Source organism: Gadus chalcogrammus, chromosome 21, assembly GCF_026213295.1.
Source record: "Gadus chalcogrammus isolate NIFS_2021 chromosome 21, NIFS_Gcha_1.0, whole genome shotgun sequence".
Lineage (NCBI taxonomy): Eukaryota > Metazoa > Chordata > Actinopteri > Gadiformes > Gadidae > Gadus > Gadus chalcogrammus.
This window is the reverse complement of record NC_079432.1, coordinates 17,342,323-17,359,090: the sequence shown is the minus strand read 5'-3', so window position 1 is coordinate 17,359,090 and position 16,768 is coordinate 17,342,323. Positions and strand designations below refer to the sequence as shown.

At 46.7% G+C, this 16,768-nt stretch overlaps 1 protein-coding gene across 2 annotated transcripts; it reads left to right on the top strand.

Annotated features, from left to right (window-relative positions):
- The first annotated feature begins 28 nt into the window (after positions 1 to 28).
- On the top strand, positions 29 to 14,524 carry smek1 (SMEK homolog 1, suppressor of mek1 (Dictyostelium)). Of its 2 annotated transcripts, none has more exons than XM_056581065.1 (15): positions 29 to 1,170; positions 1,368 to 1,423; positions 1,508 to 1,606; positions 1,756 to 2,373; positions 3,827 to 3,904; positions 4,025 to 4,141; positions 4,783 to 4,899; positions 7,337 to 7,468; positions 8,018 to 8,120; positions 8,246 to 8,404; positions 8,976 to 9,145; positions 9,570 to 9,712; positions 10,395 to 10,585; positions 11,567 to 11,778; positions 12,426 to 14,524. In XM_056581065.1, exons 1-15 carry the CDS (start codon positions 1,029 to 1,031, stop codon positions 12,549 to 12,551), a joined length of 2,463 nt encoding a protein of 820 aa, XP_056437040.1. In that variant the 5' UTR covers positions 29 to 1,028; the 3' UTR covers positions 12,552 to 14,524. The 2 variants fall into 2 exon arrangements, with proteins under 2 accessions (XP_056437040.1, XP_056437041.1); XM_056581066.1 differs by having other exon boundaries at positions 30 to 1,170; positions 9,573 to 9,712; positions 12,426 to 14,523.
- The last annotated feature ends 2,244 nt before the right edge of the window (positions 14,525 to 16,768 follow it).

Here is a 16,768-nt window from a genome sequence, read left to right as displayed (position 1 = left end):
CTAATAGCTGGAATTACTTGGTTTTATATTGTCTATATTGTTTGGTGTAATGTCTCTTTAAATGTGGCGGTCTGCCCTGTTGTTGCTGTGCGGGAAACCCCGTACCGACTGAAGGGACCCAAGATGGCCGAATACTCACGGGGGGTTGTTAGCAATTATCTAAGCAAGCCGTCCCGTATGAATGGCATATAGCACTATCATGTAATGCGTATTCGTGAAGAAACCGCACACCTCTACTGTTTATCTGCATATTCTGGAATGCACGGAAAGCAATAAGGAGAGACGAGTCTCTCCACGGCCCCGAGCCAGAACATGGCGGAAAACTCGGGCAAGAAATAGCAGCTAATGCTAGCCTGCTATCGTATTATTGGGACACATAATCGTAACCGTCGGTTTATCGATTGCACTGTTTTTGTGGTCGCTGGACGTTGAATGATGTTAGCGTTATGTGATTGTTTCCACGTCAGTATTAAACTTGACTTATTGTTGGAAATGTTGAGCGTAGGCAGTTAGCTTCCTAGCTAGCTATTCAATGCACTGGGTTGGCTAACACACCTCAATAGCCCACATAGCTAGCTGGCTTTCGGATTGTACCGATAGACTGTAACGTTATCCGATATTAGTGGGCAGAAACAGGTGATCCCGCAATTCCGAATGTTTTTCTCTGCCTCACACGTGTATTATACCATTCGTCTGTGGTTTACATCGATTAGCAGCTAGCCTCTATATCCTAGACACCATACACCGTCTGCTAGAATGTTAATCAAACTGAATTAAATTGGTAAATGCAGCCGTCGCTGGGCAATATTTTAGTCATTTCAGAATACTTCCATCTGGAAGTTTTATCAGCCTGATTATTCAGCCCCTCTGCATTGGGACTGTTTCGTCGAGCTGTTTGTCCGGTTGACCCCCGCAAGCTTGAAATTGACGTATTGACAGTTGTGACTTGATTTTGAGTCTGATATTACGTGGGCAAGACAGTCAAGGCTAAGGTTCGGGGTGGGACCGATAAAAGCCACCTTGCCAGGATGACGGACACTCGTCGCCGAGTTAAAGTTTATACCCTCAATGAGGACAGACAATGGGACGACCGTGGGACCGGCCACGTCTCTTCGGCTTACGTCGAAAGATTGAAAGGCACTTCTCTGCTGGTGCGAGCAGAAAGTGATGGTAAGTTTAGAGCCACAATATAAGCTCTCTAAGCCATGCTTTACTATTGTACATATTTTGGAACGATATTGTGTATCGTTCCGAAACACGCACACACGTAAACAACAACATACTTATGTTGATCTTGTGTTTTCTTTTTCTCATTCATTCGATTTGTTAGGACATAATGAGTACACACTTATTTGTTTGCCTTTCAGGTTCCCTTCTCTTGGAGTCCAAGATCAATCCAAACACAGCATACCAGAAACAACAGGTCAGTCTATAACATGGATTCAAACGTCACTGACATATTTTAATTGAATATAACATGTTTTTACATAATTTGCTTTGTGATTAGGACACGTTAATAGTGTGGTCAGAAGCGGAGAACTACGATTTGGCGCTCAGTTTTCAGGAGAAGGCAGGCTGCGATGAGATCTGGGAGAAAATATGCCAGGTTAGTGCTGTTGTGCCTTCCCCTGTTCAAGGATTTACTGACAAAGGTTTGTTTCTGTTTATAGACTGTTTACAGGCTCTGTAAACAGCTGGCTTCTTCTGTCACCCAATTCCCAAAATCAAATCCTGACTTCCATTTTCCTTGCCCAGGTTCAGGGAAAGGACCCGTCTGTGGACATCACCCAGGAAGTGGTGGACGAGTCCGAAGAGGAGCGCTTCGACGACATGTCGTCGCCGGGCCTGGAGCTGCCACCGTGTGAACTGAACCGCCTGGAAGACCTCGCCGAGCTCGTTGCCTCATCGCTCCCATCGCCGCTGCGCCGCGAGAAGCTTGCGCTGGCGGTAGAGAATGAGGGCTACATCCGCAAGCTCCTGGAGCTGTTTCGTGTGTGCGAGGACCTGGAGAACCACGAGGGGCTGCACCACCTGTACGAGATCATCAAGGGCATTTTCCTGCTCAACCGTACGGCCCTCTTTGAGGTCATGTTCTCAGAGGAGTGCATCATGGACGTGATTGGCTGTCTAGAGTTTGACCCCGCGCTACCGCAGCCACGCCGCCATCGAGAGTTCCTCACCAAAACGGCGCGCTTCAAAGAGGTCATCCCTATCTCGGACCCCGAACTGCGGCAGAAAATACACCAGACGTACCGGGTGCAGTACATCCAGGACATGGTACTGCCCACCCCCTCAGTGTTCGAGGAGAACATGCTGTCTACCCTGCACTCCTTCATCTTCTTCAACAAGGTGGAGATCGTCGGCATGCTTCAGGTGAGATCCGAGCCTGCTGTGTGTTTTTGTATTTGTCTATGCACTCGCATCTTGCTGCGTAAGCTTCTTGGCAAAAGGTATTCATTACATAGAACTGGTGTTGATAATAATACATGAGTGGATCTAAACAAATCCTGAAAATACACCAAAGAACATGCAGAACGTGCCTGGCTTTAGAATGACCTTGAATCAGGTTAATGTAAGCATGGATGTGTAGCCATTGAAGGATTGGTTCCAGACGAGTGTGCTTTCTGATTTGCAAATCTTTCTGATAGGTTTTACCATCATGTGACCTTTCTGTTTTTATTCTGTGTCAACTCTGCAGTGTTTATGTATGGTCGTCTCCATGGAGACAGAGAAGTGTTGTGTAAATCGGTTACGCTGAGCTCAAGAAAAACTGAATCATGGCATGCTGTTCTCTGTTAGGACGGCTCAATTAGAGGTTCAAACACATGCGGCCTGCTTCGTTGTCTTTTAAAGCACCACAGGCCAGGCTGCGGCACGCAATGAGCCTAAAGCGGCCTGTACAGTGTTCCAGTCATTTCGGCAAGGACCAGAATTCTGTCACCAAACTGTTGTTGGCAGAAATTGTGGCTTTCAATTCCTATAATCATTACATAGAGCTCCACATGTTGTTAGAACTACATGTGATTCAATTTGATTACAATCTAATATAAGATCTTTTCAGGTTTTCTACAAAAAAATTATTCGGCTGTTAACAAACGTGAGGATGTCTCAGTGAGCCTACTATTCTGTGTATTCAGAGGTTATTTCTTGTTTTCTTATTAATTTAGACACTGTTCTGTCGAAGAGATGTTTAGATGGTGGGGAATTAAACAATTCGAAAGAAGTAATGATGTTTTGAATGCCACAATGTTTTTTTTTCTCATGCTAATTTCTTGACCCGGAAAAACTATTTTAAACATAAAAAAAACAATTAAGCATTAGCACAAATGAGCCTCATGGTGAAAAGCCGAAGACTCTTAATTGGCACTTGCATTTGTTTTGTAAAGTGAGAGACTTTGTTGGTAGGACAAAATAACTGTTTACAAGATGAGGTCATGGAGCAGTAATTGCAGCTGTGCTTGTTGTCTTGTTGTTGTTGGTATGTCTGCTCTGTATGTCCCCAGGTTACTTTGTCTGCTTTTGAAGAAGAGCAAGCCATTTTTGTTTATACTTGGAAAGTTGTGTTTGAAATCATTTCATAGACCTGTCCAATTTTCTGGCAGCCATGGTATGCCATGCTGTTCTTGTAGATGCTTCACAACCTTAACCCGTATGGGTGTTAATAGCTCCACTTAGCTGAGTCCGCTGACTGTGGGCCGAGCCCCTTCAGCCCTCAGTCCTTTAGACTAGCAGCGGGAGTTTTCGTAGCAGACCCCCTCAACCTGTGCCGCTGGCTCCTCCTCCTCAACGCCCCTCTTGTCTTTTCTGCTCACCATCTCATCCCCAGGACGATGAGAAGTTCCTGACCGATCTCTTCGCCCAGCTCACGGATGAGGCCACAGAGGACGACAAAAGACACGAGCTGGTAAGCGACAACAACAAAACATAAATATCCAGTCGGCATGGGCCCTCTGGCCGATCTTCTCCGTCTCGGTTTTTATTGTATGCCTCATGCCCCAATGCTGTCCCTCCCGCCCGTCTCTAGGTAAACTTCCTCAAGGAATTCTGCGCATTCTCACAAACGTTACAACCTCAAAACAGAGACGCCTTTTTTAAGACGCTGTCAAACATGGGCATTCTCCCAGCACTAGAGGTTATACTGGTAAGTTCTGCATCATCATCATACAGGGGTTACATTTGTGGTGCATAAACCTATGTTTTTGTTGGCTGCATGATGCTGATGGGTGTGTTTTCTACACCCTTTTTCTAACTAGTTCCCACCAGAAAGTGTGCGTGTGTGTGTGTGTGTGTGTGTGTGTGTGTGTGTGTGTGTGTGTGTGTGTGTGTGTGTGTGTGTGTGTGTGTGTGTGTGTGTGTGTGTGTGTGTGTGTGTGTGTGTGTGTGTGTGTGTGTGAGAGACTGGAGAGTATGTGGGGGTGGTGCTAATGCTCAGTATTGGTATTGCTCATATGTGTTTTGGCATTTAAAGGTCCCATGGCATGACACCAGGTGTGGTGTGATTAGCTGGTACAAGCCGTTTTGGAAATCTGCCCCTTATGACAGCGGCTAATCACACCAAACCTGGTGGCATGCCATGGGACCTTTAACATGGGCTCTTTGATCTTGCCTCAACAATAGTCCTGACAGATGTACTTCTTATTGTAAGTCGCTTTGATAAAATCGTCTGCTAAGTGCCCTAAATTTAAATGTAGTCCACACCATCAAAGTATATAAAAAAAATAAGCTTATTTTGGTTGCCATTTCTTGGTGTGGTTCTTAGGCTGTGTGTTTGGCCTTTTTCAGGGAATGGACGATGTGCAGGTGCGCGGGGCAGCCACAGATATCTTCTCCTATCTGGTGGAGTACAACCCCTCCATGGTACGAGAGTTTGTGATGCAGGAGTCCCAGCAGAACGATGACGTGAGTATCAAGCAGGAACGTTCACCTCTGATGCTCTGTGCTGCTGCTGTTGTTGGTGGTGGTAGGGTGGGTTATTTGATGATGTGCCTTGCTATTCCGTTTCAGAATAAGCAGGACCAAATCCATTTGCCACCTTCCTCTGTATTTAGCGTATGTGTTGCACCATTTGGCATTATATTGTTAATACAGCACACACTCTGTATTATGTAACTCATTTATCTCAGTATTAAATAAATCGCTGCTCAGACTGAGCTTCACCTTCCACACACACCGTACCGGTATAAAATCTGTTTCCAAGAAGCTCAACTTTCTCTCGGACATCGAGAAGTTTAGTCCACTGCTGCCCAGGCAGAGATCCACAGGTCCACACGCACCGTAACGTCAGAGCCTCTCTGTTCTCTAAATTGGGGACTTAATTCAGTAACGGCAATAAAATGGCATATATTACTATGTTGACGATCATATGGGACAAATATACCACGTACATGAATAAAAAAGAGAAAAAAAAAACCGTTTCTGGTCTCTTCAAGTTTCACTGGTTCAGTGAAACTTGAACAGGTCTCAACCCCAAGTTTCACAGAACCAGCCTTTGTCATGGTAACCAGCCTTCGTCTGACAGGCTCGGAGCACGCAGCGGTACGGTGCATAAGTGCTGCATAATCCGATAGGTTAGAAAGTGTGTTCAACACAGTAAACACTAGAGCCTTGAATAATCTGCTGAATCTAGGTAAGAAATCCATTTTATGCCTGCACATGCTACTCATTTGTTAGCCTAACCGTGGCTACACAAACAAACAAACAAACAAACAGACCCCCTCCATAAACTTTAATATTCTAAACATGTCCTTCAAATTAGAACTACTGAAGGCACAGAAAACTATTGCTCACCTGCTGGAGGACAACAGCAAAATCTCAGGAGTTACGGAAGAAAGAAGCGTTGCTTTCCGGCTTCATGGATGTTGCCGCGGAGCAATCGAGACGTCTCGCGTCCATATGTGCCACCCAGGACACTATGCCTTGGGATACGTTCACCGATCCGGGGGATGTCCCCTGTTCCATTCCGTGCTCCTCCTCGACCTGGACCGAGATTTCGGTTTGCGTGAGGAAAAGAACCGGCGATCGGGATCCTCCTCCGTGCTTGAGCCTCTCAAACAGGTTCGAGCCGCTTGCCAACACCGACAGTCCTGTCCCCCCAGCGACATCGCTTGTTGTTGCCAATGCGGTGCCCACGCCCCAGGTGAATAACCCTGGTGCTGCTGACGATCCAAGCCAACAACGCGCTACCTCCCGTCACAAGATGCTGAGGAATGCTGTCATCAGCCGATCCGGTGGTGGCCCGGTCCGATGTTTCCCCTGGGTCGGCTGGGGACTCCTCTGGCCTTGGACCCGGGTCTCAGCACTCGGCTGGGCGCTCGGGGTCAGGGAGACGGAGGTCTCAGCGCCCGCCCACCGGTGCAGTCGGAGGTCCTCAAACACCTTCCATTCCCCCTCTCTTTCCACCATCTTATCTTGATCGTAGGTGACTCAATCATCAGACCAGTCAGTTTTTTCAACACTCTCACACACAGTTTCCCCGGAGCAACGACCTCCACAATTGCTGAAAAACTCCAGCAGCTCATCCCTTCACTCCCGTCCTCAATTAGTAGGACTATAATCCATGTTGGGTCTAACAATGTTGTCTTCCAAGGGTCGGAGATTACTAAACAGGACTTTGTCCACCTTTTTAATCTTTGCAAACAAAATGGCAAGGGCCAACGCCAACGATGGGCCGTGGAGACGGACGTTTCAGCAGCCTTCTCAGCCTCAACACCTGACTCCAGTCGGCTGTCAGAACTAACGGCTTCCACTTCATTGACAATTTTAATCTGTTTTGGGATCGTCCATCATTTTTTAAGAACGATGGCATTCACCCAAGTACACCTGGATCACAACGTCTCACATCTGACATACTACTCGCGGTGCGGACTGCCCAAAGTAACTGACTGTTTACAGCGCATCCCGAAACTCCGGTTGCCACTGCCAATGACCTGCCCGTGTTGGCAAACACTATAGAGCTTCCTGTTTCTGGTGCCCTACTTCATCCGGCCAAGAATGCAGTCCATATCGGTAGCCCCCACTGCTGTTCCATCCAGGCATCGCCCACCTCCAAATTCCCCATCACTGTACTGATAAGTTGGCTATCAACAATACATAAAGGACAGCGACTACACAGCAGGGTAAACTAGTCAAACCTAAAACCAGTTCCAAAACAAATTCTGTATACACCAGTGGAAAGGATTCCCACACTTAGGACTAATGTAAAATTTGCTCTGTTGAATGTCAGGTCACTCTCCAATAAGTCATTTCTAATTGATGATCTCATTTGTTCACACTCACTTGATTTTATGTTCTTGTCTGATTTCATGTGGCTGATTTGTGTTTTCTATCCTCCATGTAGGACATCCTGCTGATCAACCTGATCATTGAGCACATGATCTGTGACACGGACCCGGAGCTGGGCGGCGCGGTGCAGCTGATGGGTTTGCTGCGCACGCTGGTGGATCCGGAGAACATGCTGGCGACGGCTAACGTAAGCTCTGGGGGCTTCCTCCCACACCCCGTCTCACTTTGCTCACTCCTACTACGGATTGAGGAGCAGGAAATGTAATCCCATTTGTTGCAAATGTTGACACGCAATATGACACGCAGACCACTCTGACAAAGCACTTTGTGTGAAACTATGAATAAATACCATGCGAGCGATGGTGTTGAATGTTGAATTATGCATGTTGCCAGAAATGCCTGTTGAAAAGCGCGGTGATACACATCATTTTATCGCCTCCTACCTTTACTCTGATATAGTGGCATAATAAAACTTGGATGAAGCAATAGTGAAATTTCCACCAGCTTTGGAGGAAAACACCCCTTGATTTAAACTATGGTTCCGCCTGTTTATACCGATAGCGTCTTTTGAATTGGTCCAGTGTTAAAGTCTTGACTTTAATTTATCAATATATTGGAGCAATCATTTTTTATCCTTAACCTTTTTAAATAGCGAATTTCTTGACTGTCTGACTGTTGAAGTGCAAAAAAGGTGAACCCTTGTTAATGATAAGTTTCTGGATTTTGTTCCTCCTAGAAAACGGAGAAGACAGAGTTCCTGAGCTTTTTCTACAAGCACTGCATGCATGTTCTCTCAGCCCCCCTGTTGGCCAACACCACTGAAGAGAAGCCCAGCAAAGGTCAGTCCAGCACCTCCAGTTCCTTTACCTTCGTTTGGTTCACTGCAACCTGAACTCGCAACACACGTGCCTTCTAATCCGATCCAAATGTTCAACATCTAAAACCTGACTCCCCCAACCAACAGATGACTTCCAAACGTCTCAGCTGCTGGCCTTGATCTTGGAGCTGCTGACGTTCTGTGTGGAGCACCACACCTACCACATCAAGAACTACATCATCAACAAGGACATCCTGCGGAGGGTGCTGGTACTCACCGCCTCGCAGCACGCCTTCCTGGCCCTGTGTGAGTCACACCCACCACAGATCACAACTAGGGCTGTGAACCAAAGGGTAGCTCACGATACGATACGCAATACATGGCCCGCGATCAATCAATATTGTTATACAATCGAACAATACATCGCGAAATATGTCTAACGATGAATACCTAATGGCCATGGTAAAATGCTGGATTTCGGTATTTATTCATGGTCCAAGTTTTTCAGTTACTCGACTTTAGTTAGTTTACCTCCGTTCCTTCATACATGTATTGAGCACCACCTCAAGGAGCAGCAAGTCTTATTTTATAAATTAAAATACTGATATATGGGCCAATATTTCCTGTCACACTCCTCAGGAATAAAACATAAAAATACGAAAGATTTTTCTTTATTATATCGGTAATTGGCGCCAGTGTATCGATTCTGGTGTTGCACTAAGTAGGGTGACGACATCTCAAAGTATCGATATTTTGTCCCACCCCTAATGGCAACCCTACGGGACGAGGAAGATCCCATCGCCCCGGAGACGTACATGACGGCGGTTGGTTCGGGGCCTCATTCTGCGTTTCTCTCCCCCCTCTCTTTGCCTCCAAGGCGCCCTGCGGTTCATGCGTAGGATCATCGGCCTGAAGGACGAGTTCTACAACCGCTACATCATGAGGAACTTCCTGTTTGAGCCGGTGGTCAAGGCGTTCCTCAGCAACGGCTCGCGCTACAACCTCATGAACTCGGCCATCATCGAGATGTTTGAGTATGTCCGTGTGGTGAGTGTCCCCCTCGCCCTGCCACTCATTGAGATGTTTGAGTATGTCCGTGTGCTCAGTGTCCCCCTCGCCCTGCCACTCGAAGCACCCACCCTGAACCACTTATTTTTGTCTGTTTATTTACAATTGAGTCTCTTGTTTCCTTGTCAAACCAGATATTCTTAAACCGTGTTGCTGTGTTGCTGCTTTAGAGGTTTACGTTTAACAAGTTTGGTGTTATCTCTCCTCTCTTGAATTCCCTCCTTCTTTGTTCTTGCTTTTTTCGTACTTTTTCTTTACTTTATTATTTCTCCCCCCGTCGTTCTGTCTCAAACCCCAAATTGTGAGTTTCTGCTCCCCTGTTTCCCCCATTACCTTTTCCTCCTTTTTTTCTTTCTGTGTCTCTCTCCGTCTATCTCCCTCTCTCCCCTCCCATTGCTCCTAGGAGGACGTGAAGTCTCTCACCGCTCACATAGTAGAGAACTATTGGAAGGCTCTGGAGGACGTGGACTATGTCCAGACCTTCAAGGGCCTGAAGCTGCGCTACGAACAGCAAAGGGAGAGGCAAGACAACCCCAAACTAGATAGGTGAGTGGAAGGGCCAGCACTCCACTTGACATTCAGAGAAGGGGATGGCAGGGTGGGCACTCAAGCCTTGCCTAAGGAAAGGTGGGGAGTCAAAAAATTCTATTTGAGTGCCTATTAGTGGTTGATAGGAAGTGGGGTCGTGGGATTTTTGGAGGTACCAGTAAATAAGTTAGTGAGCTGGCAAGAAACTTGGTAGTAATGTAATAAGTGTGTAATAATGTGGAACATTTGACTGAGACATGCAAGCTGTACTATAGATTATAAGATTATCCAGAAATGTCTGTGTGCCCCCACTTTAATTTATTTTTATTATTCTATTTACAGACCCCTTTTATTAGTTTCAGCTAGTTCATATTTTATTTAGTTATCTTCCTTCATTGTTACGCCTTGAGGAGAGGCCGATCTGCTTGGTGTACATTCTGATGTACCTAAGGCAGTATTACGGCAGGCTTTTTGCTCATGTCCAGACTGATACTACACCCTCTAACCGGATTTTGAACCGGTGTTGAAACATTATTTATTATAGAAAAAAATAGATTTATGTCTTAAGTATGCAGAGATCCCCATTATTAACAAACCTTTCAAGGCTCCAGTGTTACTGAGAACGGACTCGTGTCCCACCACAGGTACTCTGCCACTCGAAGCGGTGAGTCTGACGGACACCTCTCCCTCTGTTCCCCAGCATGCGCTCTATCCTGAGGAACCACCGCTTCCGCCGGGACGCCCGCACACTGGAGGACGAGGAGGAGATGTGGTTCAACACGGACGAGGACGACCTGGAGGACGGCGAGGCGGTGGTCCCGCCCTCAGACAAGATGAAGAGCGAGGAGGACCTCATGGACCCCATCAGCAAGTTCATGGAGAGGAAGAAATGTATGTCTGTGTTTCACCTCGGGCGGTCCGGCCCCGTTAGCCTTCCTTCCTGTAGACATTAGATTCCTTATTTTTGATTGAACTAAATAACGTTTTGAGAAGTCTTGAAAGGTCTCATGAAGGTCCCATCTTTGAGTCATTATTCATAGCCAAATGCTAGAAACGACTGATCCCGTGTGTGGTGTCAGGTGCGTGTGTCCGGTGGGACGATGATATTGTGGGCAGATTTAGGGTTACAATTATGTGCACAAACTGATGCACAAAAACTTTAAAAGCTGAAAATAGGGTCACGGGTCAAAAGAGTTTGTGAACCATTGATGAAACCGTATCTAGAGTTTGCAGAGGGAGGTAGGTGGTTGCACAGGATGTCACAATAAGTCCTGGTCAGTCAAGTTGCAGGCCGTGGCGGCTCCTTGGCACCATTCCATAAGAAAGACAGATCACATTAGTGTGGTCTGTGGCAGAGCAGCGAGACAGCAACCATGACTTGGTGAAGTAAATATTATGTCTAGGCTCGTTTTGGCCCCAGCGCGGGTCGATGGTCTTCCATAATAACGGGCTATGAGCAGATGGAGTTCGAAGGGCGACGCTTCGCGCCAACATTGTTCCGCGAACGTCTGGCCGAATCCAAACTCCATTCCATGCTCATGGTGTCATACCAATGCATCAAGTATGGGGAGACAAACATCTGCAGGTTGCAGTGACTGATACCTAACTAGCACTTAAATATCAGCAAACTGAGAGATAATCGCTGTCACCAATCCACACGCAACCAAAGTCCTGCAATACTGTGGGAACACCGAACCAGTGCAATCACAGCAATAAAGTCCCTTTTCTGGCTATCTCAGGGAGTAAAGCAAACAATCTTAGTCTGGAATGGGATTGTTCTATTTATCTTATCAGGGTGCAACCTGCGGCTGGGTAAATGGTTAGGTCTAAAAGCATTAATTTTATCTATATCCCCTTCCCCCCCACCACCAGTGAAAGACTCTGAGGACAAGGAGGTCCTCGGGAAGTCGGGCCTGTCGGGCAGACAGAGCCCCAGCTTCAAGCTCTCCTTCTCCGGCTCCACCAAGAGCAGTCTGTCCAGCCCGCCCTCCTCGGCCTCGCTCAACCCCGGCTCGCCGGGCTCCCCGGGCTCCCCGGGGTCGGGCTCCCGGAACTCGCCCCCCGCCGCGGCCGTCCCGGCCAAGGTAGGTGCTCCCCCCGGACCCTTGTGGTTGTTTGGGAAGTTTAAAGAAGAGATGTGATTCTAAAAGGTAGTGTGTTATCAAGAGGCGGTGTGTGTCAGAATGCCTTGAAGCATCCCTGTATTGGGACACCATCCTCATCCGTCTAGGTGTTTCTTAATGCCTCGATGCCTAGAAACACACATTTCTAAAGCAACATGAAGACTGTTCTTACTTTGGGGGCAAAACGCCCGTTGAATGAGGGGTCATTGAGTCACGGGCCCATTTCCAGATTGAAAAAAGGAGGCAATATACAAGTCGCATGCTTTTTGTTTATTATTATTATGAGCTTTTGTAGCAACTGAGGTCAACATCTGAATCAATTGTTAACACATTGTATACTGTTGAGATAAGACCAACTTAAAAGTGGTTGTCGTTATCGTCTGCTCTGTTAATGTCCAGCACTGATTTACATCTGCTAGACAATTAGGAATCATTTATGGAATCAAGCTTTAATGTCATTCATGTTGAATTCCTTTGGTTCCAACCGAATACTTCAGATCATTCCAGAAAAAGGTCTTTCATCTCACTAATGAGTGGCTCAGTGGGACGAGAGAGCTCAACACTTGGTAGGAGCCCAACTGACCTGACGTGTTTGTGTCTGTCCTCAGGGGGCGCTGGTGGGCCTGGTGGACTACCCGGACGACGACGACGAGGAGGACGAGGACGAGGAAGAGGACGTGGAGAGTAAAGAGGACCCGCTGCCTCCATCCAAGAAGTCCAAGCTGAGCTCCTAGAGACCCGCCGGTCCCCGCTTCGCCCGCCACACTACTGCAGCAGCGGCAGCAGCAGCAGCAGCAGCAGCAGCAGCAGCAGCAGCAGCATTGACTTGACTACCACAGGCATGATCAAACTTGTACAACAGAACGAATGGAAAAAAATAATAATATGTGCGCAGCGGCTGTCTCACCAGCCGGCGCCCAGACGAGGAGAGAACTGCGTGAGAGCTCGTAGCGTCCTCAGACTAGAACCCAATTTATACAAGTGCCAATCAGAAGACCAGTTGCGGAGGCCACTGGAGACGTGAGGAGGACCAGAAGAAAACCATGGAGGGGGCAGCGGGGTCAGGGGGGGGGGGGGGGGGTGAAGACGATTGTAGCTATCGCAGTCACGAACAATACGAGACTCATAATGACCATTCAGTAACTGGAGGAAAACCACACACCAAACACACACGCCGACTCACAAGTAAACAAAACACACACACATTCACACACACGGGTCACAGACTTGTTACCCAAACAGGGTTAGTGACTTTACTGCTCTCTGAAACACGACCCACTGCCCCAACCCATCCCCCTCTGTGACCCCCCCCCCACACCTCCTCCACTCAGGGAAGGACATCACAGACTAACCCGACGGGTTGGCCAATGAAGACCCAGAACCGCCACTTGACCCCCTCTGTCCCCGGCCCCCTCAGAGCCCCCACCTCTTTAATCGGTTCCTTTCTCTCTTCCTCCCTCCTCTGCTGGGTGTTCTGGCTCCTTTTGGTTCTTCTCTCTTCTTCGTTTCTGTCTTTTTATTTTTTAAAGTTAGTTTATAGGACCAGGCGGGACACGGCACGGGGGGGGGGGCAAAGGAAAGCCTTGGGCGTTTGATGATGTCATCGGTGTCGTTGTTTTCGTGGCCTCAGAGGACGTTCTTTCTCTCTGGAGAATAAAAAAAGCCAGCAGTTTCGTTCCCGCCCTCCCCCTCTTGTTGTTTATTTGACACTCTTTCCTGTTTTTTTTGTAAATGACAACAACAAAAAAGACCTGCCTTTAAATGTTCAGGACGTTTTCTGTCGCACTTGAACAGGTTTTTAAAGACCTCAGTAGGTTGAGCTAGTTTTACCCTTTTTTTGCCCTTTGAAACTGCAGATTTTTTGGAAAATTTGTAATCCCGTCTTGATTAAAGATTGAGTGGAATCCTAGATGTGATACATTTTGTCATATCTTCTCATTTTCTTTTACATGAGTGTACACTTAGTTGTTAAGAATATTTGGGACCATTAAAATGATCTTTGCTGTAAGATCTCTTGCTACCCTGAAGTGATTCATTGTATGACCTCTTTGCTGGTCGTATAGATGTCGCCAAAGGCGACAGTTGGTATTGTTTACTTCAGCTTCCAAAACAAGGCAGATAATGGAACTGTGGCTAACCAATTAACTGCCTTCCAGAAACAGATAAACTAGAATTGAAATACTGTCTCAATTATCTTAGAATATTTACGTTGTCGATCTGAGCTGTTTGTCCACGGGGTGGCGGTGTTGCTTCACCATTATAACACCAATGTCTGGGGGGGTCATTTTGGAATTGTTTTATTTGCCAAAATTAGACTAGAAAGGGAAATATAGTTTGAAATATATCCATCTACGTGAAATTATAAAATAACTTTTCTAACCTCGGTGTGGATCAGCCAGGTCGAGAAATTTCTCAAGAAGAGTTGAGGACTTGGAGCTGCACATTTAATACATTGGCCTTATCCTATAGTTTGGATTATTATTGACTTATTCAAGTCTTGGTCAAATTCTAAAGTTAGTCAATCGGTTTAACTGTCCCGGAAAACTTTAATATCAACCATTCCCTTTACATGTGTATGCTAAACGGTGGATCCTTTGTTGCTCAAATACGAACGATTGCTGCAGCGCTCCTCCCAATGTGCACGGTCACCTCCGCAAGGCCTGTGCGCTGAAACAAACGGCCAGGAGACGTTCTGTAGCCATCAGATGTGGTTTAATAATTAGAACTCAAGCGAAGCCAATCACTCCGGGGCCCAGCGTGTGAGCAGAACCGCCCCACTACGCCTGTTAACGCTCATTAACATGAAAGCGCCATTCAGACAACAGCCACTTCTCAAAGAGGAGCGCTCCTTGCCAGCCTCAGTTTGCGCCTCAGTTTGCTCATCAGCAGGAGTGTGGCAGCAGCCTGTGTGTGTGTGTGTGTGTGTGTGTCGGAGTTCTGTCTACTTGCCACTGGAAAGGCCAGCGTCCTCCCCGTGCCAGCCGCTGCTTCAATCCACCAGACTCGATGCCATGCGGATGCCAAAACATTCGCCCTTGCTCTGTCCGCCAGGTTGTCTGCCAGCAGTCTGCCGATGTCCCCGTTGGGGGCACTGCTGTCCTGCCTCCCACGGGGCGCGATGAAAAGGCCCCTTTGACAGGTCTCTTGATTGGCACGACTCCTTGTGTAAATATCCCTCTTTTATAGAGCAGTGGGTGGTGAGTGTCTTGCCATTTATTTATCTGCCGCCCATCTCCATGAATTCATCATGAAACAGACAACAGAGCCCCGTGAAAGGGACTGCGGTTTACGTGTTCAGTGTTGATTTCAGGGACTGCAGAGAATATGACATGGCCTCAGAAGTTCATTTTGGGCCGCGTTTAACGAGAAGAGCTGATCTGAGAGGGTGGGCGGTCTGTAGATGTTGGAAATGGGATCGTTTATATACACACGCACACGCACACGCACACACACACTTCTCTTATATAAGCTTATAAAACTAAACACATCACCAATGTTAAGGGGCAAACGTAAAGCAGTTGTAGCATTTGTTAATAGGCTAGTTGGAATGGATGACTAACAATTTAACATAGGTTCAGTTTCCTCTCCTAAAATGACCTTTATCGAAGAAAACAGTAGGCCCAGTCATCTTTTTTTCTTAATAATCTGCTCCAATCCGAGGCATGCATAATGCAGTCTATTAGGCTGTCATGTGACGTGAAATAAATTCCCCTCACTTCCTTTCCACACTAAATCGCCATGCGGTTTGGGATATTTATCCGTTTAAAGGCTAGAAGGTTGTCCAAACAGGCATACAATGTCCACTTTCATGTCTCATAACCGGCCCAAACCCCACAGCCAGACAATGACCTGTGTTCGCCTCGCACAGAGTCTCTCTGTGTCCGCAACGGCTACAGGCTCCGGAGGAGGTGATTGACCGTGTACTGCAGCTCAGCACGTCCGCCGGTGTGTGATTGATCACCGCGTTAAAAACGTACGGAGTCCCGCAGTAGGCTACGTCGCCTAGGTGGAGAGAGTGGCGGGCGGCCCTACGAGAACTCCTCGTAGACTACGGCAAACGCACACGCCGAAGGTCAGGCTCCGACGGTAGCTAATATATGAAAAAGGAAGGAGGAAAATAAGTAATCTACTTCCTACTCGCACATGTGTTTTGCATTAACATGGCACTGTGATATAGACGCACACACAATACTTAACATACTTTATTTTCTGAAGCCGTCAAGACTTGTTTTAACTGGAAGATCAATTATTGCAGATGTTTGAGGACTGTGTCCTATGAACAACATTGTTAACACGTCCAAAAAAGTTAGAACCATATGGGGTTATCTGGTCATGTCAATCATTTTTACCGGTCATGGACATGAAAGCAGTTTATTTAAATAATCCGATTTTCAGTTTGCCTGTATTTGAAGAGAATTGCAGGGGTGATGAATTTAGCATTAGGGGGGGTGTCTTTACTTCAATCACTTGTCTGTATAATCTGCACCAAAGCCACAGAAAGACATAGGTGTCTCCAAAAGCTTGATTGTCACTTGGATGTATGTCTAACTGACTGGATCCAGAATCAATACTTAATCTTTACTGAAATATCAATATGCATCTTCACTAAACTTAGCAATGTAGTCGTGACTCGTGAGTATGGCTTTTGGTGTTCAAATGACTTGGTTATAGATGCAGATCTGTTGATATCCAATGATGTGAGTAGGCCTACATCTTGAGTAAGTTCTTACTTAATAGGGCTGCGGACCAATTCTCTTGACTCTTTTGAGTAGGCTACCTAACATTGCCTTACTTCACCTTCTGTTCTAGTTTTAGTTGAATGACACTGAGGCATTTATCGGGGGGGGGAAAGCGATAGGATGATCTCCGTATTTATGTACAATTAACACCAAAAGGACAATGGTAACCATATAGATCTAGATATAATCCTCACATCATAACTATATTCAGA

Bases quoted from the DNA above. Each gene is read 5' to 3' on its own strand.
- smek1 (XM_056581065.1), top strand. From the start codon at position 1,029: ATGACGGACACTCGTCGCCGAGTTAAAGTTTATACCCTCAATGAGGAC. The intron at 8,405-8,975 runs GTGAGTCACACC...TTTGCCTCCAAG, and splicing joins GCACGCCTTCCTGGCCCTGT to GCGCCCTGCGGTTCATGCGT. The intron at 9,146-9,569 runs GTGAGTGTCCCC...CATTGCTCCTAG, and splicing joins TGTTTGAGTATGTCCGTGTG to GAGGACGTGAAGTCTCTCAC.